Source organism: Leptodactylus fuscus, chromosome 7, assembly GCF_031893055.1.
Source record: "Leptodactylus fuscus isolate aLepFus1 chromosome 7, aLepFus1.hap2, whole genome shotgun sequence".
Taxonomy (NCBI): domain Eukaryota; kingdom Metazoa; phylum Chordata; class Amphibia; order Anura; family Leptodactylidae; genus Leptodactylus; species Leptodactylus fuscus.
This window is the reverse complement of record NC_134271.1, coordinates 114,882,131-114,903,512: the sequence shown is the minus strand read 5'-3', so window position 1 is coordinate 114,903,512 and position 21,382 is coordinate 114,882,131. Positions and strand designations below refer to the sequence as shown.

General features: G+C 42.5%; 3 protein-coding genes across 3 annotated transcripts in view; 1 reads left to right on the top strand and 2 right to left on the bottom strand.

Moving 5' to 3' along the window:
• The window catches only part of SPTB (spectrin beta, erythrocytic), a 67,331-nt gene extending 64,685 nt beyond the window's left edge, over nucleotides 1–2,646 (bottom strand). The window contains exon 1 of the mRNA XM_075282842.1: nucleotides 2,522–2,646. The gene's annotated coding sequence lies outside the window, so the exon portion shown is untranslated. The remainder of the gene's footprint in view (nucleotides 1–2,521) is intronic.
• Nucleotides 1–21,382, top strand: part of SRSF5 (serine and arginine rich splicing factor 5) — a 95,019-nt gene that overhangs the window by 33,051 nt on the left and 40,586 nt on the right. The gene's annotated exons all lie outside the window — the stretch shown is intronic.
• CHURC1 (churchill domain containing 1) lies at nucleotides 6,286–20,861 on the bottom strand. The gene is made up of 4 exons (XM_075280887.1): nucleotides 20,720–20,861; nucleotides 18,448–18,583; nucleotides 9,385–9,455; nucleotides 6,286–6,467 (listed from the first exon to the last, which is right to left on the bottom strand). Exons 1-4 carry the CDS (start codon nucleotides 20,756–20,758, stop codon nucleotides 6,375–6,377), a joined length of 339 nt encoding a protein of 112 aa, XP_075136988.1. The 5' UTR covers nucleotides 20,759–20,861; the 3' UTR covers nucleotides 6,286–6,374.

Sequence of the window (21,382 nt, the reverse complement as noted above, 5' to 3'; positions counted from 1 at the left end):
CCCTTTAGCACTGCAGGCAAGAGTCTCATAGAAAATCTTGCCTGCACCACCCCATGAAGTTGATCCTCCCACTGCTATAACATCATTCATCTAGCTTAAGCAGCAAGTGCAGTGTCCCCGTGGCTAAAGACCCACCCCCAGTGCACCAAATGGTTCATTTGCATAAAACTTTACAGTTTTTCTCCAAATTTACAAAAGTGACAAAGATAACAAAGGTATGGTATTTATCACTGTAATGTTATCTGCATGGACTGATTCACATGTGCGTTCAGGTCACTCCGATCTCTTCTCCGCATGAAAGCAGCACTTTTCTCTCCGCATTTTTCGTGTGGAAACCACACAGACCCCATTAAAGTCTATGGAGTTTTCAGGTTTCCTAAGGTAAACCACTTTTTTTAAGCAGACTACGTTTCCGTTCAGGGGGTACCCAAGCGGACTCCCCAAATGGAAACTTATGTGCTGATGTCAACCAGGCCTAACTCAGTGGTGACCATTGTATATGCGTAGGAGAGCTTGATAGACTCCCTTTATGTTTTATAAAGCCATGTCAAATGGCTTATAAGTCTAGGAGTCTGACATATCCATATCTTTTTTTTTTTTTTTTTTTTTTTTTTTAATGTAGATTGTGAGCCCCATATAGGGAACACAATGTACATTTTTTTAATTTTTTTCATGTAAGTATGTCTTTGTAGAATGGGAGGAAATCCACACATACACGGGGAGAACATACAAACTCCTCGCAGATGTTGTTCCTGGCGGGATGACATATCCATATCTTGAAGTTATGTTTATGGCACTTATGTTAGGGTGAATAAGATTGTATTGCTCATTCACCCTACAGTACCAGTGATTTGAGTAAGCCAAAGGAGAACAGCACTCAATAAAGCAATGTACCCTTCACTCTAATAATGGGAGACCTGGATCATAGAACCTAGAACCCTTATAACTGTGTTTGTATTGGTCTCTCATATTCACTACTTGGGGTTAAACTTGTACATAAGGTACATCACACAGTTAGGCTCCATTCTCATATCTGTACTACCCTTCGTTCACATCTTCGTTCGGTATTCCGTATGGGCAGTCCACATGGGGACCCCCCCGAATGGAATACCGAACACAACTGCAAGCGGTGTGCAGTGAAAGCACATGGACCCAAAACTATATTAGACTAGACCATAATGCGGTTTGTGTGCTTGCCGCGCGCTGCCTGCACGAATCATGAGGACAGCAAATCAGATAGCGAACTACTTTCCTGTCCGCATGATCCCTGCGGAGATCTGGCGGCAAGCCCACGGACCCCATTGTAGTCTATGGGGATCTGTGTGCTTTCACTGGCACACCACTTGCAGTTGCATTCGGTATTCTGTTCAGGAGGTCCTCAAGTGGACTCCCCCGGACGGAATACCAACGCAGATGTGAACGAGGCCATAGTCTGATGTATATGCTTAGTAAACCTCCTGTCTTATAGGCCAAATATATCCATAGAGCTGCACTCACCATCCACAGTTAAAATAAGATGTCCTTGTGGAGTCTGTCTGATCAATATGAATCAGTATACTATAGTGTACATCATACAAAGGTTTATAGTATACGTAACCCTCTGTATGCCTATGCTGTGGGATACGTAATAGCCTTCTACCTGATGTACATGGTGGAGATCCTCCAGCCTAGGATTTTTAACATTTAAGGATTTGGTTAAATCAGCCAATACTGCAGATCCAACGCACACACTCTATTGACACACAGCAGAAATAAAGACCTTGCAGATTCTAATTCATTATCCCTGGCGATTCCACCCAGAAAAGCCATGGATTGTTAATGGAGCTAATATTGCAGATATGCTGGCACATCCGCAGCAGGAATCTGAATGCCAGCCTTGGTTTCCTGCTGCAAATCCTTAAAAAAAACATACATGTTGGATTTGCCTAAAGGAAATCCAAAAAGTGTGAACATAGGATTCAGTTCCTTACAATGACAAGTAAATATTGTAGATTATGAAGAAAATAAAATTAAAAGAAAGAAACCAATGTGATGTGATGTAACTATGTACAAACCGGCCTAGAAAATACTGTTAGGTAACTCTCTATGTTCTCACTCACAACGGTAAAAAAGTGAAGTAATAGCTATAGCAGGAACTGTAGTAGTATCTAATGCAACCTTGTGCTACCAATACAGCTATGCCCATATACAAACTCTATATATTCCACCATATTTATTGCTCATTTATAGATTCACTATTTATACGGATTAATATTTTATGATCAGATTATGGTATATATAGTAAAGACAGAAAAAATTATATAGCATAAAAAACAAATAAAATTGCCTGCATTGTAGAAACACTTTATAAAAAGGAATACAAATAAATGCATGAAATTTAGTTTTAGAATTTTTCTCTCTGATTATTCTGGATAAATTTACAGACTATAATTATCGTATAGTATCTGTTTTCTACCTAAATACTTACTAAATATCAATCTAGAAAAGGAGCGATGGTAGAGATTAGAAAATCTGCATTTACCTTGTTCCCTGCAGCTCAATCCTTACATTGGATCCAATGTCACCACCACAATGGAAAAGATGAAGTCAAACTTAGGGACAAAGGAGAAAGGACAGCTGAAAAAAGGTCACTAATACACAGCGCTGTACATTTTGCAGACACAAGACACACCCCATGTTCCAAAATAAGATTATCAGTAAGTGAGCAGGGACATTCCTGTGCTAAGATACTCTCTCTATAAGGGAAGCGCGTACAGTCAGCTGTGGAATGCCATGAAGCCAGTGTCACTTACTCTGCTGGCAGGACACATCAGAGACCCGTGGCTTGTAGGATAGGCCGGAGCCCAAACGGAAGGCAATACTAGATTTATTGGGGCAACACTTACCGAAAAATAGCCTGGAAACCTATGTGACAACCCCTATGGTTGCTTCATAAATTATACCGGTTTTCACCTGGCATGTCCACTTACAGTGTTGGCCAAAAGTATTGGCACCCCTGCAATTCTGTCAGATAATACTCGTGTTCTTCCAGAAAATGATTGCAAGCACAAACTCTTTGGTATTAATATCTTCATTTATTTTGCTTGCAATGAAAAAACACAAAAGAGAATGAAAAAAAAAGTCAAATCATTGATCATTTTACACAAAACTCCAAAAATGGGCCGGACAAAAGTACTGGCACCCCCAGCCTAATACTTGGTAGCACAACCTTTAGACAAAATAACTGCGCACAACCGCTTCCGGTAACCATCAATGAGTTTCTTACAATGCTCTGCTGGAATTTTAGACCATTCTTCTTTGGCAAACTGCTCCAGGTCCCTGAGATGTGAAGGGGGCCTTCTCCAAACTGCCATCAAGAGATCTCTCCCCCACAGGTGTTCTATGGGATTCAGGGCTGGACTCATTGCTGCCACTTTACAAGTCTTCAGTGCTTTCTCTCAAACCATTTTCTAGTGCTGACCTGAAGTGTGTTTTGGGTCATTGTCCTGCTGGAAGACCCATGACCTCTGAGGGAGACCCAGCTTTCTCACACTGGCCCTACATTATGCTGCAAAATTTGTTGGTCGTCTTCAGACTTCATAATGCCATGCACACGGTCAAGCAGTCCAGTGCCAGAGGCAGCAAAGCAACCCCAAAACATCAGGGAACCTCCGCCATGTTTGACTGTAGGGACCGTGTTCTTTTCTTTGAAGGCCTCTTTTTCCCCTGTAAACTCTATATTGATGCCTTTTCCCAAAAAGCTCTACTTTTGTCTCATCTGACCAGAGAACATTCTTCCAAAACGTTTTTGGCTTTCTCAGGTAAGTTTTGGCAAACTCCAGCCTGGCTTTTTTTATGTCTCTGGGTAAGAAGCGGGGTCTTCCTAGGTATCCTGCCATACAGTCCCTTTCATTCAGACGCCGACGGATAGTACGGGTTGACACTGTTGTACCCTCGGACTGCAGGGCAGCTTGAACTTGTTTGGATGTTAGTCGGGGTTCTTTATCCACCATCTGCACAATCTTGCGTTGAAATCTCTCGTCAATTTTTCTTTTCCGTCCACATCTAGGGAGGTTAGCCACAGTGCCATGGGCTTTAAACTTCTTGATGACACTGCGCACGGTAGACACAGGAACATTCTGGTCTTTGGAGATGGACTTGTAGCCTTGAGATTGCTCATGCTTCCTCACAATTTTGCTTCTCAAGTCCTCAGACAGTTCTTTGGTCTTCTTTCTTTTCTCCACGCTCAATGTGGTACACACAAGGACACAGGACAGAGGTTCAGTCAACTTTAATCAATTTCAACTGGCTGAAAGTGTAATTTAGTTATTGCCACCACCTGTTAGATGCCTCAGGTAAGTAACAGGTGCTGTTAATTACACAAATTGGAGAAGCATCACATGATTTTTCAAACAGTGCCAATACTTTTGTCCACCCCCTTTTTTATGTTTGGTGTGGAATTATATCCAATTTGGCTTTTTGACAATTCTTTTTGTGGTTTTCCATTGAAGACAAATTAAATGAAGATAATAATACCAAAGAATTTGTGATTGCAATCATTTTCTGGAAGAAAATGAGTATTATCTGACAGAATTGCAGGGGTGCCAATACTTTTGGCCAACACTGTACACATAAGCAGATAAATACCATTTTTCATCATCTTTCAGGAATTCATCAGCATGTCCGCTGTGTGAATGTCCTAATGGAAGATTTTCCTTAAAGCATAAGAGCTTATTCACACGACTGGGTTTCAAAACAATGTATTGCACACAGACCCTATTGAAATTATTGGTTCTATTCACACAACTATTTTGCTAACAGTTCATGTGTCTGATTCTATAAAAAATAAAATTGTCTTATCTCAGCCCATTTTCAGGGATCCCTCATTAGATGCAAGTAATCCATGAAAACGGGTCACACTTGGATGCACATTTGTACCATTTCATCGTTTTTCACAGCCAAGTACATAGCACGGTCATGTGAATAAGCTCTAAGAATTGACGTGAAATTGTCTCTACACTTATATACATGAAAAATTACAACCAAAAGATGTAACGTGAGCCTTATGCTACGTTCAGTACTGAGTTTTGCTCTCCATACTTCTGATCCATCAGAGAACATGAAGAATGGATAAATGGATAACAAGGAATCTGTTCCATGATGGACACGACTGGAGCCTGAGAGACCCCAGCAACTATAAAGAGGGCCATTGGATAAACATTTTTTTACTGAAATTGTCAGACGAAAAAGTGGGGCTTGCAGCATTTCTTTGTCTCATGATTTATGATGGATCTGTACTGGACAGACAACTGGTGGACGACTGAATCTATTAATACCATTATTATTGATTTTTAGAGCACCATTTATTCCATGTGCTGTAGATTTGAGGGTTTATATGAGCAGATATTCCACTGATAAATACGGTCCTAGTCAAAGAGTCAGTCAGTAGACCACTGACAAACATACACAATCAGAGCCATGGGCTAGTACTGAAAAAAACCTGTATGTTTCAGGAATTTGCAATCTCAGATCTGACCGTGTGCATTTAGTTGTACAGTGGACCCCCAGAATGAATTTTACTGGTGAATACTGGGTACCCCAGTCCTACTGGGATCCTGAGGATTACAACTAGTGGAAAAGCAGATAGGGTGTTCTGCCAGGAGAACATAAATTCTGAATTTGTCTAATGCCGAGAGGACCTGCAAAAAGCAGTCTTTAGTTCATTGACTACAATAAAATAAAATTAAAAAAAAAACAGCGCTTTTTGGGGCGGGTCATTCCCCACGCTTTTTCCACGCTGCTTACTTTGTTTTTGTTTCCCACTATTGTACTTGAAAAATTTCCAATAAAAACTGGTTATATTTAAAAAAGAGCTTTTCATTGGGTTAAGAAACCTAATTTCCTCCAATTATTCATTTGTAACTAGTGAAACAAACCCCTTACTGTGTTTTCTTACAAGTGAAATATCTGTGATGTTTGGAGTGTACCTGCAGTGCCCTCTACAGGCTATTGTAGTTGTGCATTTATTTTGGGATATATGAAGGTGATTTATCTGTCATGTGTCCTTACAGGAAATCAGCAGACCATAGACCACAATGTTGAAAAAAATATATGAGCCAGTGGCCGTTTTTTTTTTTTTTCACAGATGCAAACGCATGATAGACGAAGTGTATGGAAAATGGATGTAAATGAATACCCATCCACTAAAAGGATGAACCTAAATGTGACATGAGCCTAGACGTAATATACATAATAATATGCTAACTGAAACAAGTAGAAGTCACATAGTCTCACCAAATACAGTTTACATGGTTTTTTATTGATATGGAATGCAATCACAACAAAAGCACAAAATAGATAGCAAACATATATAAAATTCTGCTGATAAATTATCTCTAGAAGAGCGGCGCCATCTGTCGCGGGTCATCGGGCAGAACGCTAACAGAGTCTTCCGCTCTCCCACACAGCATGCAGAGCATAGTGTACTCCTGGAAGAAAGCAAAGACACCGTCATGGCAGCAGTGCCCATAAGAACATATCTGTTCATCAACTCATCCTCATTCATGACTCTACAAAAAGCTTGGATAATATACTGCACCGCAACTCCCATATGTGTCCATTCATAGTTACACAAGGTACAGGATGTCCCACTCGGGAGTACAACTTTAATAATGCGAATTACTCTGCAAGGCGTTCAAAATATTCCTTATTTAATGAAAAATTGATTCTGTGTCATAAAGAGACGGGCACTATAAAAATTTGCACTTTAAAGTTGTACTCCCGAGTGGGACACCCTGTATAAGGCAATGTTGCAAAGTGAGGTTTTGTTTCTTATGCAATTTGTGAAATACCTGTATAAAGTGAAGGACCGACATAGTAATACATAGCTAATAAATGCTGCAGAAAAACAACACGGCAAAAGTATAGTGCACTTTCCTCTGCAGCATTTTTCATTGAGTTTCTGCTATATTTTTCTCAGCATTTTTTCTTCCCCTATTAAATCTATAGGGAAAACATTTTTGAGGGGGTGTTCACACTTGCACCGCGGTCCGGCCTTTATGATTCCGCCAATAAGCCAGGAAAAACTGTTTGGGGACGGCTTGCCGGCTGTCAGTTTAAAAACCTATTCATTTGAATGGGTTTTTAAAGCAAAGGTGTCCGTATGCAGCCTCTCCGCCGTAAAACCGTTGTTTTTTTTTGTTGCATGGACACAAAGTACTGCATGTGTGACTATGTGTTTGTGCAAAAAAAAAAAAAAACGGTTTCACGGCGGTGAGGCGGCATACGGACACCGGTGGTTTGCTTTAAAAACCCATGCAAATGAATAGGCAGAATCCCAAAGGGCGGACAGCAGTGCAAGTCTGCCCGCCCACTGATTTTGCATTTTTTGCCCCCATTGTGTAGATGGATATTAATGAAACCTATTTACTTTGCTGGTACTATAAAACATTGTTTTTTTCCCCATTGTGTTTCCACAACAGCCAAATACATTGCAATTCGGCAAGGTGTGGCCATACTCTAAGGTTGTGTTCACGTGTGTGAATATGCTGCCATTTTCCAGTCCAGATTTCCAGATGCAAAATCTGCAGGATATTACAGTAACATCAAAATGGGCAGAGATTTTAACAACACTCTAATAAAGAGGATATCCAGCTCTCACTGATGTTAAGCACTGAGCTCAGTGGTGGAGTCCAGCTGATTTAAGGATCCATTCAAAAGGAGCTTTTTGGCGCTGATTTTGACGCTGAATCCATGTCAGAATCCCCGTGGAAAAAAAGCCTCCCACGTTCTATGGGTTCTGCTCACATTATTTTTCCACTCGCAGAAAAAAAAAAAAAAAGCTTACTTCAGGCGGATTCCGCCTGCAAAAACCGAACGCAGTCAATGGGAAGCAGGAAAATAGACGTTGCGGATTTGGGCACAGAATTGGCAAAAACCGTGTGGAAAAACCGCTCGTGACTTTTTCAAGGTCCATACACTGTGCTGGAGGGAAAAAAACAAAAACTAAGCCTCAAAAAATGCTCCAAAAACAGAGTTTTTTGGCGAGAAAAAAATCCGCTTCAGGAATTAGGAAATGTTTTTTCTTCCTCCAGCACAGTGTATGGACCTTGAAAAAACCGCTAGTGGTTTTTTCACAAGGATTTTGTCAATTTCACGCAAATTTTCTGCCTCCCATTGACTGCGTAGGTTTTGGCAGGTGGAATCTATGGGGGAGGCATTTTTTTCACGTGGATTCTGACACGGATTCAAAATCCTCGCCAAGAAACTCTGTGTGAATGGACCCTAAGGCTTCCATACAGCTGATCAGTCCAGAGGTCGGCTGTCAGCCTCCACCGGTCAGCTACAGGCCATAAAAACCCCTTTAAATCTGCACATTCCAATTCTTTCTATGAATTTTCATAACAAATTTCAGTCTTTGACACGCACAGGGTGAAACCCACAACAAATCCATGATAAACACAAGCAGAATTTGCTGCAGTGCATTGAAGCAACATAAGCAACAAAATGTGCAACTGATATTTTTACTGATCCTGTGACATACCCTAAGATGTTAGAAAACCATGGCCCATTTCTTTCTGTAACAGCACTTCACCTAGCTATGGGTTGTGGAGGAGTACTGAAGCTCATATTGACTGACATCAACAGGGCTCAGCTACTGTGACCAGAAAGCAGCCATGTTTTTACAATCCATTAAAGTGGTTACGCTACAAAAAATATTTATCCTCTATATATAGGAGAGAGGATAAATTGATGATCTATTGAAGGAATCCGACACAGCTGATCCTCAAAGGAGTGGGTGTTTTAACCTTGTTATGACTGCAGCCATACCCCTGGTGGGCGCAGATGCACCCCTGCTCCCAATCACTTCAATGGAAAAGCTGGAGATGGTCAAGTGGTGAGCCCCCACCAACTAGGAATTTATCCTGTATCCAATGGGTAGTGAATTTTTTTTCATGGTCAAACCCCTTTAACCATATATTTTTCTTCCCCTTCATAACAATCTAGGCCTTACACAAAGCTGCCCTGCTTATCACCTGATTATCATTGCTTTGGCTTCTGAAATGGAAACTTGTGGACAGCTATACATTTCCACTGCAGCAACCACTACAAGGAAATGTAGCATTACAAGGCAACCATTCCAATGAATTGCCATCTATGTAATGGACGATGAGATCAGACGTGCCAGAGTTGGAGCTGCTGACACTATGAGTAATGGACAGAAAGGGAGAACTCTATGGCATAATGTACATCTATTGAACAGTTCAGAAATAAAGTCGTGGGTGAAAATGTCTTGTATAATTACATCCTGGAGAACAGATTTGCATATTTTTGTCTTGTATATTGTCTGAGAAACTTCAGGACTTAATACACCAAAAGATACTAGTTGCTGAGTGAGCTCTGTACCTGATATTCATCCACCACGCTGAAGGTATACTCGTGCTTTGCAATCACATGGTGACAATTTTTACACATATCTACAAAACAGAAAAACAATATTAATATTTATTTCATTCCATAGATGTTGAGCGTACTCATTCCATGGGGCTCCCACTCATCAATGCCTCATGACATTTGGGGGGGGGGGGGGGAAGGTTAATGGATGAACATTATATCTTTATTACAATGGCGTCAGTAGCCTTAAAGGGGTTGGCCACCCTTAAGCTGAAAAAACCACAGTGCCCCAGGCAACTCAAAGATTTTTTGTAAAAAAAAAAAAAAAACCCATGACGCATTTTTATGCAAAAACACGCGCGGTAAAAAACGCGCATTTTGCACTTCCCATTCACTTCTATTGCTTTCTTCAGACAGAAAACGCCTGAAGAAAGGTCATGTCGCTTTTTTTTTTCCTCTAGCGTAAAAAAATGCTAGCGAAAAAAAAAGAAGCAAGCCCTCTACATAGACTATCATTGTACGGAGGTGGATTATAACATGGATTCCGCTGTCAAAATCCGCCTCCATGTCCCCGTGTGAACTAGCCCTAACACAGATATGAAAGATTCCTCCATTCTTCATGAGCCTCTTGTGCATCGCCAACCCCCCCCCCCTTCCTGAATGTATCTTCAGTGCAAGGAGCACGCACAACCACCCCCCAGCTCTCCATGTGCCTCTCTACTATGCACCCCACATCTCTTTCCCCACAGTACACCCCACATTATACAATGCACCCCACATCTCTCCACCTCCACACTACAACACGCACCCAACAACTCCCATAGTACACCATGCACCCAAGATCCCCCCCCCCACAGTACTCCATGCACCCTACATCTCTCACCCCCACTAGACAATGCATTACAAATCTACCCCCCCACAGTACACTGTGCACCCCATATCTCTCCCCATTAGACAATGCACCCCACACCCCATTAATGTCTATGAGTAAGTTTATTATTTATCTTTGGGCTACGCATTACAGACTGTTAGTTATAAAGTGGCCAACCCCTTTAATAATATCACTTGTCCCTCAAAACAAGTCCAATATGGCTACATCAAAGGTAAAAGCAAATAAAAATGTGTGGCTCGTGGATTTTGGCGACATCAAAAAATATTTATTTGAAATGTGCTCTTATGCTGCAAAAGTAGTGAGACTGAAAAATAACTTATACATATTTATTAAAGAGGACCTTTCACCACTTTGCAACCTGTGCAGCTTTCTGCCCCATGTTATAGATGCAGCTGCATAGACTGTAGTGCACTTTGAATTACCTCCCTAGCCCCCCTCGTTTTGGAGCTGTGAGCCCCGTAAATTTTGGCGCCCTGTATGGTAATTAAGGCTTTAGTGTCAGAAGGGCGTTTCTGACAATAAAGAGAAAAGCTACGTCAGTCTGACACTGTCCAATTAGCAGTGGACAGTGTCGGAGCTGCTTCTCCTGCCTAATCTCGTGAGTTCTCGTGAGATCAGGCAAACGTCTCTTCACAGGGCTGCACAGAAGACCCGGAGAAGCGATCCAGGCTGAGCACTGAAGTGGATGAAGGAGAACTTCAGTGACATCTTCACAGGTAAGTGAAGAAACCCCTAAGCAATGAGCATAAGTGCCCAGTACACCCTGTGGACCTAGGTCTAGCCCCTATACAACGAGCATTAACCCCTATAGCCCCCTAGGCAATGAGCATTAACCCCTATAGTTCCCTAGGCAATGAGCATTAACCCCTATAGCCCCCTAGCAATGAGCATTAACCCCTATAGTTCCCTAGGCAATGAGCATTAACCCCTATAGTCCCCTAGGCAATGAGCATTAACCCCTATAGCCCCCTAGGCAATGAGCATTAACCCCTATAGTTCCCTAGGCAATGAGCATTAACCCCTATAGTCCCCTAGGCAATGAGCATTAACCCCTATAGCCCCCTAGGGGTTAATGCTCATTGCCTAGGGAACTATAGGGGTTAATGCTCATTGCCTAGGGGGCTATAGGGGTTAATGCTCGTTGTATAGGGGCTAGACCTAGGTCCACAGGGTGTACAGGGCACTTATGCTCATTGCTTAGGGGTTTCTTCACTTACCTGTGAAGATGTCACTGAAGTTCTCCTTCATCCACTTCAGTGCTCAGCCTGGATCGCTTCTCCGGGTCTTCTGTGCAGCCCTGTGAAGAGACGTTTGCCTGATCTCACGAGAACTCACGAGATTAGGCAGGAGAAGCAGCTCCGACACTGTCCACTGCTAATTGGACAGTGTCAGACTGACGTAGCTTTTCTCTTTATCGTCAGAAACGCCCTTCTGACACTAAAGCCTTAATTACCACACAGGGCGCCAAAATTTACGGGCCTCACAGCTCCAAAACGAGGGGGGCTAGGGAGGTAATTCAAAGTGCACTACAGTCTATGCAGCTGCATCTATAACATGGGGCAGAAAGCTGCACAGGTTGCAAAGTGGTGAAAGGTCCTCTTTAATATAATTAATGTAAATGTTCGGATCCATTAAATGAAAAATAGTTAATAAAAGATGGTCATTTAGTAATATGTATCCTATCCTGCAATAAACAAGCCCTCATACAGCAATGTCTGTAGAGAAATAAATAGACCTTGATGCTAATACAGTATTGGTGCTTAAAGGGTTAAATCATCAGCTGCATTTGTCACCATGGCAACTACAGCCAGCGACAACCAATAGGATTGCAGGATAGGAATTTGAAAGAAATCAGTTGGCTGTGGTCAGTTAGTAGAGAGTGAAGAGAGCAGAAGAGCGCTGCAGAGGGGAGGACTTTGTGGTAAGTGACCGCCATCTCATCCTAATACCGAAAACCTGAAGACATGACCGATCATTCACAGACTTTATTACAGATAACAGCTAGGGGGCGACTGTTAATAAATGACCAGTATTGGCCTCTGTTCTCATGGGCTTCTCTCTAATCTGACCCATCATTTATATAACAATAAGAAATATTTATGTCTCTTGTCATTGTTAATCAGATTTCTTCCTATGTCCAATGGTGTCAGTTGTCATCAGTTGACATATGCCATAAGCACAGCTGCCATATACTTGCAATGGGCCGTTCACATTACCGTTGCTAATGTTTGTTGCTATTACCTGTCATTACTACTAGCTAACTTACATGGTTTTATCTTTGTTTCCATATAGGAGGAACTGCATGAATGTGTCAGAGATATCCAGGTACCATGAATGTAAATGTCTGTGTGAAGGGTGACCACAAGTGTGGTAAGTAGGTCTATACATAGTATGTGTAAGGGATACAGGAGAAAGAGAAAAGGTGCAGAGGGGTAGAGGAGGCAGTAGAGAAGTGAGAGGTGTGGAGGAGACAATAGAGAGGCAGGAAGGGTAGAAACAAAATGCATTGAAGGAGCAAGGCACAAAGGGGTAGAGAAGAGAGGAAAAATGTCAGAGCAAAGACTGGCAGAAGAGTTGTGGAGGAGTAAAGGAGAAAGACACAGAAGTGTAGAGGGGAGAAGCTTGAAGAGAGAGAGGTGAGAGGCATGGGGAGACAGAGGAGGCAGGTGCCAGGCACTGAGGGTTAGAGGAGAAAGGTACGAGGTGTGAAGGGGTAAAGGAGAGAGGTTCAGAGGAGAGAGGCACAAGTGTAAGAAAAAAATAGGAAGGTATAGGAAGAGAACACAGACTGGTGAAGAGTGGTAGCAATAAAGGAGAGAGGCACAAAGCCTAAAGGGGTAGAGGAGAGAGGTACAAAGCCTGAAAGAGTAGAGGAGACAGGTGAAAGGAGCAGATGGGTAGAGGAGAGAGGTGTAAGATAACGATAACATAAGGTTAAGAAAACAGGCATGGGACGTGGAGTGGTAGAAGAGAGATGAGAAGAGAGGCCAAGGTGCAGAAAGTTAGAGAAGAGGAGCAAGACTAACAAAGGCGTAGAGGAGTGAGCAGCAAAGTGCAGAAGATTTGAAGAGAGAGCCACAAGGTGCAAAGGGCTAGAGACGAGAGGCAGAAGTTGCAGAGTGCAAGAGGAGAGGGGCATAGTGGGGTAGAAGATAGTGGCACGAGGTGTGAAGGAGTAGAGGAGAGATGCAAGAGGTGCAGATGTATAAAGGTGCAGAAGGGTAGAAAATAGTGGAGAGAGTTGAGAGGCATGAAGAGATAAGGAGAGAGGCACAAAGTGTGGAGGAGTATAGGACTGAGGTATAGGGAAGGGTAGAGGAGATAGATGCTGGGCCCAGAGGGGTAAAGAAGAGAGAGGTGAAGTGCAGAGGCATAGAGGAGAAAACCAAAATGCATGGAAGAATAAATTAGAGCGGTAAGACTTGCAGAGAGGTGTAGAGGAGAGAGTTGACAGACTTAAAAGAGAGGTGCAGAGGCATACAAAGATAAGGGGCATGAATGGGTAGATGGGAGAGGCTTGAGGCATGGAGGGGTACAAAGAAAGAGGTATGGAGGAGTGTTAGAGTAGTAGAGAAGAGAAGAGAAGAATGATGTGTGGAAGGGTAAAGGAGAGGGGCAAGAATCTCAGAGGAGAGAGGTTCAGAGAAGGAGAGATAAGAGGTCTAGAATGGAGAGAGGCATGGATGGATAAAAGAGAGGCCAAAGGAGGGAGGAGCAGAGGAATAGAGGAGAGAGGCCTGAGGTGCGATGGAATAGAGGAGATTGGAGAGATGTGGAAGGGTAGAGGATAGAGGCATTAAGTGCATAGTGGTATAGTAGAGAGGTGAATAGCATGGAGGGGTGGAGAAGATAGAATGACATAACCCCTTTAATACTTCATACTATTAAACATGTAGTATTCTATGTAAATAGTGTATATATGTATATATAAATATAGGTGTTTGTGATAATTCTATATGTAGTCATGTCAAATGTAAGTATAAGAGGTGAGAGGTGTAGAAGAAAGAGAAAAAAGGTGCAAGGTACGGTGGGAGAGAGACACAAGGTGTGGAGGAGTGGAAGATAGAGGCATGAGGTGCGGAGGGGTAGAGAAGAGAGGTGCCAGGCCCAGAGGGTAAAGGAGAGATGCGTCAATTACAGTACAGGAGAGAGGCAAAAAGCATGGAAGGGTAAATAAGAGAGGAAAGACACGCAAAGGTGATCAGACTTGAGAGAGGACAGAGGTTTCAGACTTGGAAAGGGAGAAGTTCAGAGGCATAAAGAAGAGAAGCACAAGGCACAAAAGCATAGATTAGTGCGACATAGAACTTGGAAGGGTAGAGGATAGAATCACAAGGCACGGAAAATTAAAGGAGTGAGGTGCGAGCAAAGGAGGGATAGAGTAGAGAGGAACAAGGAATGCAGGGTTATAGGACAAAGGTAAGGGGCATGAATGGGTAAATGGGAGAGGCTTAAGGCATGGAGGGGTAGAAAGAAAGAGGTATGGTGTGGTACAGTAGTAGAGGAGAGAAGAATGATGTGTGGAGGGGTAAAGGAGGGGGGCAAGAGTCTCCAAGGTGAGAGGTGCGGAGGGGGAGAGATAAGAGGTCTAGAGTGGAGAGAGGCATGGATGGATAAAAGAAAGAGGCCTGAGGTGAGAGAATCAAAGGAATAGAGGAGAGAGGCCTGAGGTACGATGGAATAGAGAAGATTGTAGAGATGTGGAGGGGTAGAGGATAGAGGCAATAAGTGCAATGTGGTATAGTAGAGAGGTGAATAGCATGGAGGGGTGGCGAGGAGAAGAATGACATAACCCCTTTAATACTTTATACTATTAAACATGTAGCAATCTATGTAAATAGTGTATATATGTATATATAAATATAGGTGTTTGTGCTAATTATATATGTAGTCATGTCAATCGTGGAGGAAAGAGAAGAAAGGTGCAAGGTACGGTGGGAGAGAGGCACAAGGTGTGGAGGAGTAGAGAACAGAGGCATGAGGTGTGGAGGGTTAGAGGAGAGAGGTGCCAGGCCCAGAGGGTAAAGGAGAGATGTGTGAGGTACAGTACGGTAGAGGAGAGAGGCAAAAAGCATGGAAGGGTAAATAAGAGAGGCAAGACATGCGGAGGTGAAGAGGAGAGAGGACAGAGGTGAAAGACTTGGAAAGGGAGAAGTTCAGAGGCATAAAGAAGAGAAGCACAAGGCACAAAAGCATAGAAGAGCGAGACATAGAATTTGGAAGGGTAGAGGATAGAATCGCAAGGCACAGAAAATTAAAGGAGCGAGGTGGGAGCAGTGGAGGGATAGAGTAGAGAGGAACAAGGAATCCTAGGTTATAGGACAAAGGTAAGGGGCATGAATGGGTAAATGGGAGAGGCTTAAGGCATGGAGGGGTGGAAAGAAAGAGGTATGGTGTGGTACAGTAGTAGAGGAGAGAAGAATGATGTGTGGAAGGGTAAAGGAGGGGGGCAAGAGTCTCCAAGGTGAGAGGTGCGGAGGGGGAGATATAAGGGGGTGTTCACACTAGCGTCGGTTGTCCGACAGCTAGTGTCCATTAAAATTTGCATTATTTTAAACGGGACATCATGTAGGATTTAGCTGTCCGCTTGAAAAATCGATCATCTTTGTAAACGGACACTTAAGGACAGACACGGACAGTAAAAGACACCACATGATGTCCCATTTAAAATAATGCAAATTGTAACGGACACAGCTAGTGTCCAATGCTAATATCCGCGCAAGATTTTGTGCAGACATTAGTATCGGACACTAGCTGTCGGACACCGACGCTAGTGTGAACCCTGCTTAAGAGGCCTAGAGTGGAGGTATGGATGGATAAAAGAGAGAGGCCTGAGGTGGCAGTAGCAGAGGAATAGAGGAGAGAGGCCTGAGGTGCGATGGAATAGAGAAGATTGTAGAGATGCAGAGGATAGAGGCAACAAGTGCAAAGTGGTATAGTAGAGAGGTGAATAGCATGGAGGGGTGGAGAAGAGAAGAATGACATAACCCCTTTATACTTCATACTATTATACAATATACTATAAATAGTATATACAGGTGTTTGTTCTAATTATATATGTATACATGTTTAGATGTAGTTCAAGTTACCGTATGTAATTTATATCTGTTATTGTCCACTTATTAGATCTATATCTATATTTATAGTAATTTTCAGGTGTCTCTGTGTTATTATACATATACTCAATGGGGAAGTAGTGTGTATATATATTCCAACATACACAGACAGTAAAGATGTATTATGTAAGTGGACAGCAGTTACAGACTATTAAACGTGACACTATACAATGGGTACATTTTTTTTTTTTTAATAAAATTAAGAATGTGTAAAGTGTGTACTGTATGTATATAGTTCTATAATTAGCTAAATATATATCTTTGAGTTGTGCCATTTACCTAATAAGTATCTCTATATACATGATGTATAAGTTGTCTACTGTGTTTCTTTAAATATATTGTATTTCAATAAATACAGTATTATATATGTTACAGTTACTTACTATTATTATACTGTAGTATATTAGAATATTTTAGTTATAGTGATGTCATAGCAAAAATTTTGCATGACATGTTTGAGCCCATCGACCACTTTGTGGCCTTTTTATGATGGGTCCCTACACTAACACTTTACATATAGGACAGGAAATTACATTCTTATAGACTCACTGTTACAGAGCAGTCTCTAAGAACTTGATCTCCGGGGTCTTATCTATGGGTAGTGGGGTACAGCATTTATTAAATAAAGTCTTAGTGTAGGGACCCATCTGAATGAGGTCGCCGTGACGTGGCAGATGGGCTCGCACAATTCGTAAAACTGTGCGCTAAGAACCTCACAATTATATCTGTAGTCAACGAAACACGTAGTCCATGCACTTTATCATTTAAAACTCTATACAAGACGTATCAGCTCACTAAGCTAGGATCTAGTCTGTGTCTAGAGCTGGATCTAGTCTACAGTATGTATCTAGAGCTAGGTCTAGTCTACAGTATGTATCTAGAGCTAGGTCTAGTCTATGTGTCTAGAGCTGGACCTAGTCTAGGTGTCTACAGCTAGATCTAGATTATGTGTCTAGAGCTTTTTTCCCTTTCCATAGTCTTTTTTCTCATCCTAATAGAGATGTATGTTGACATTTTGAAGTGTATATAGCCCTTCCAGGCAGAGATTTGTATGAGTACCTATATTCTAAAACATTCAGTTTGATAGAGACTGGTAGCTTTTTCATTTTAAGTACCCTTCTAGAATTTATGCAGAAGAAAAGTACCAGTGCTATCTGTAGCTTATAGCAGTGATTTTTCCTGTATTGTCTAACAAGCTTTGAGTCAGTTCATTCAGTTCTTATAGAACAAATAGTAACAACCAAGCTGCACATTATACATAAATAAAAAATAAATATATATAAATATTTAAATAATAATTACCATCATTTGATCTCGGAATACAATAATCTGTCTATCTAAGGCTAAACGTGGCCATACACATTAGATGAGTGGCAGCCAAACCAGTCAATTTTGGTAGCACCGACTGACTAATGTGTCCTAACACTCTCTCAATAGCAGATGTGAAGGAAGGATGCTCTTGTTCTGGGTGACGTAAGCGGCTTATTTCACTCTCCTCAAAGAGAACACATGCATTCCCAGTCAAGTCGAACATGTATGTGTATACGGCTTGGACGACTTGAATGATCAAAATTCGCAATGTCCCCCTGTGACTTTTTCCCTGGTGTAAGCAAAAGTCATATTATGACTCTATGGATTCCGCAACTGTGACTTCTAGTCACAAAAAAAAATCCAGCGGTGCTGAATTGTCAGCTAACCTAGTCATTGCTTGGAAACAGCTCACAGATGCCGAGGTTTTACTTCCCTGCACACAGGCAGTTCCTGACCATAAAATAAGGTCCATATATCGGCCATATTTCCCAGATTGCACTGTGTTCAGAAGGCCAGAATCATAGTACTATAGTTATCCTTGATGCGGAGAGTCCTGTCCTGTTATATTGATGCCAATGGTCCTGTAGAGAGGCAGTAACTCACAGCATCATAGAGAAACCTGTCCTGGTCTCCAGACACTGTGCAGACTGGGAAATATGTGCAATATATGGATTGCCCTATAAAGCCTTCACGCCGTATACTAAAGATACTAGCCATTGTGTGTATATGGTGTACTTGATGTGTGCTGGCACTTACGGTCATATGTAATTAACTCTTCTCCATCTTCTTCGCCTGCTCTTTTATTGGCGATGAGCACAAAGTCTCTTGTATTGCATTTAGCACAGCTTACATAATTCAACAGAAAGGATCCGGTCTCCAAACACGTGTTACCCTAAAAATAAACACATAGACAAGTGTAAGGGCTATAATGTATATACATAGCAAGTGTATTTCATAATGAGCCATTACAATACGGTACTATAGTAGATAGATGGTAATATAGCATAACTAGTGTCAGGGTCTGGGGTTGCTAGGTGGGGTGGCATAGACACAAAAGTCCAGATTCTTTAGTCCAAAGCAAAGGTAGAGTTTATTTTCACTCAAAAATACAGTGCAGCAACGAAAGGAAAGAATACAAAAATAAATCCCTGCCCGGCTAGGCTCTAACTAAACATAGAATAGGTTACCTCACCTAGAATAACAGAAGACCAAAAGCCAGTAGAATCATTCAGGACACAGCTCCAAAAATATGACCTCTCTGTTTGCTCTCCAGCCAAGCTCTGCCAAAGTGTTGCTGCTGGAGCTGACTTCTTAAGCCTCCTTGATGAGCAGACTCTCTGCAGCTGAGTCGCTGCCGAAACATCCCCAAAGTGTGGACTGGAGGGAGGTGGAATGACAGGTCCCACTACCAACCTACCTGCCATTCCTAAAAATCCAGCCCAATACTGAGCATTTACCAAAATGCTCAGCAGACGAAAGTTATCTGCTGAGAACAAACATTCCTGGAGTTTTCTCATCTCACCCACCTTAGTAGTCTGTGTGAGATGTACACCCCCTCCATTACCTGACCAGCTTACACTAGATACTCATTTACTATCAGTCATATAAAATCTATATCTACAGAGCCACATACGGTCAGCTGCCATGTGTAAAAAACAAAACAAAACAAAAAAAAACATCATTGTCTATCATTGCGTCTCAGGGATGCCTCATACTAGGGACAATACTGGATGGGTTATATAACCTGAAGCATGGGCAATTTTTTTTCCCAATATAGGGTGAGTGAACATCGGCAACATTTCATATAAATACTATGTGGTTAGCTGTTATGGGGTTTGGAAGGTGGGGAGTCAAACAAAAATTTAAAAACACCACGGGGGTTAAACGAGTCTACCAGCTCGCTGCGCATATTTAACAGCTAGCAGTACATTACAGGGATGTTGCTTATGTAGAAAGACTATTTTGAAGTGTTATGTAAATTAGGCAGTTGGTGCACTGGGGGCGGGCCTTCAGCTACCTGGAGCACTGATCTGGTCACTCAGACCCCCACGATTTCCAGCCTTGAGCAGTAAGGCCTAGTTCACACGGGGTTCCGCGTGTCATATTCCATCGCGGCTGCCGATGCAGTGCACAGCATCCCGTTGCGGCTTTCCGCTCTGGATTAGGCCCAAATGAATGGGTCTAGTTCGGAGGGTGCTATAGGGACATATATTCCCACGATATGGCAGAAAAAAATCAGCTGCCAAAATAAATGGGGTGTTATTTTATACAGAAATGCTGAGAACTAGCTCCATTGTCCTCAGATAGATCTGCTGTATAGCTGTCACAGAAGACGGACGCTACAAGCAAGGTGTGAACCTAGCGTAATACAGCTGGCCTTTTGGGGTTCCCAAGGAGTTTTTTTGGTAGCGGATTTTGATGCGGAATCTGCCTCAAAATCTGCTGTCAAAACTCTCACGTTGACTTCAATGACATGAAGTCATGCCCTATTTTGCCGCTGACTCAGCCACGGCATCTGTGGTGCGAGACTCCCTCCGATTAGGCCCATTCAGTCGGCCTAATCCGGAACGCCGCGACGGGATGCTGGTGTACTACATCGGCGTTCCTTTGCGGCTAGCCACACAGTATGTTCACATGCGGAATCCATTTTCCGTCGTGTGAACATCCCCTTAGGTGGCAAGGAGACTCCAGATAAAAAATGTTAAGGTTCACCATTACAGCACTGACAAGAGACTACCAAACTTTCCCTGTCTCCTGAATGGCAAAAGTGCCTAGTTATTTAGCCATATAAACCCAAGGATTACAAGAAGTGGCAGGCAGCCCATTCAGGACTCTGGGACAGCTGGGTGACAAGGAAACTTTTACATTAGTTGTCACCGGGTCACCCAGCTTTCCCACGAAGACGGATAGGAAATAAGCTAACAGCATAGAGCTCAGAGCCATCACTTCCCCTATCATGACAGGGCGGAGACATAGACATATACTACTACATGTAATCCGCCATCACCACCCCGGGCTGCCCCCTCACCCGGTCCGGGTACTCCTCCTGCACACAGCCGCCACACATAATGCCACCTACGGCGCCCGGTACGCTTTCCACAACGTAAGTTTCGTAAACCACAGCCTGAAGGGATTAGCTCTACGTAGGAAGCGTACAGACGGCACAAGCCTGTTCCGGGACAGGAAGTATCGCGAGAAGGGCGCCGGCTGCATTCTTACAAATAACCACAAGGGGGTGCTCTGCATTGTTGAATTTGCACAGGAATCTGCAAGTATATCAAGTATAGGCATGTCTGGCAATGTGGGATCTGTCAGATAACACCTTGGAAGATAATGAGTCATAGGTATGAAAATGACGTCATACAATTGCAGAATGTATATGACTGTCTATATTATAAGCACAGGCAGCAAATGCATGAGAATTATTAAAAGTGTTACCACAAAATGTATTTCAAATCTCTCCTCTAGTCATAAGATACAGGATGAATACTTGATGGGTGCGGGTGTGACTGCTGAGACCGCCACAGATCCTGAGAATGGGCAGCCACAGGGGGCGCACTTTCCATGAGGTGAGCGGAGAAAGGCGGCACCTCATGGAATAAACTGGGGGTGACATTTATTTTAATCCACAGCTACTTATTGTGTTATTGCCAGTGCTTAAATTGGGAAAAAATTTTAGGGGGAGCTCTGG

Coding starts and splice junctions, on each gene's coding strand:
- CHURC1 (XM_075280887.1), bottom strand. CDS start 20,758: ATGTGTGGCGGCTGTGTGCAGGAGGAGTACCCGGACCGG. Junction 18,584..20,719: donor AGGAGGAGTACCCGGACCGG/GTGAGGGGGCAG, acceptor GTTTATTTTTAG/GGTAACACGTGTTTGGAGAC. Junction 9,456..18,447: donor AGAGTTAATTACATATGACC/GTAAGTGCCAGC, acceptor TCTGTTTTGTAG/ATATGTGTAAAAATTGTCAC.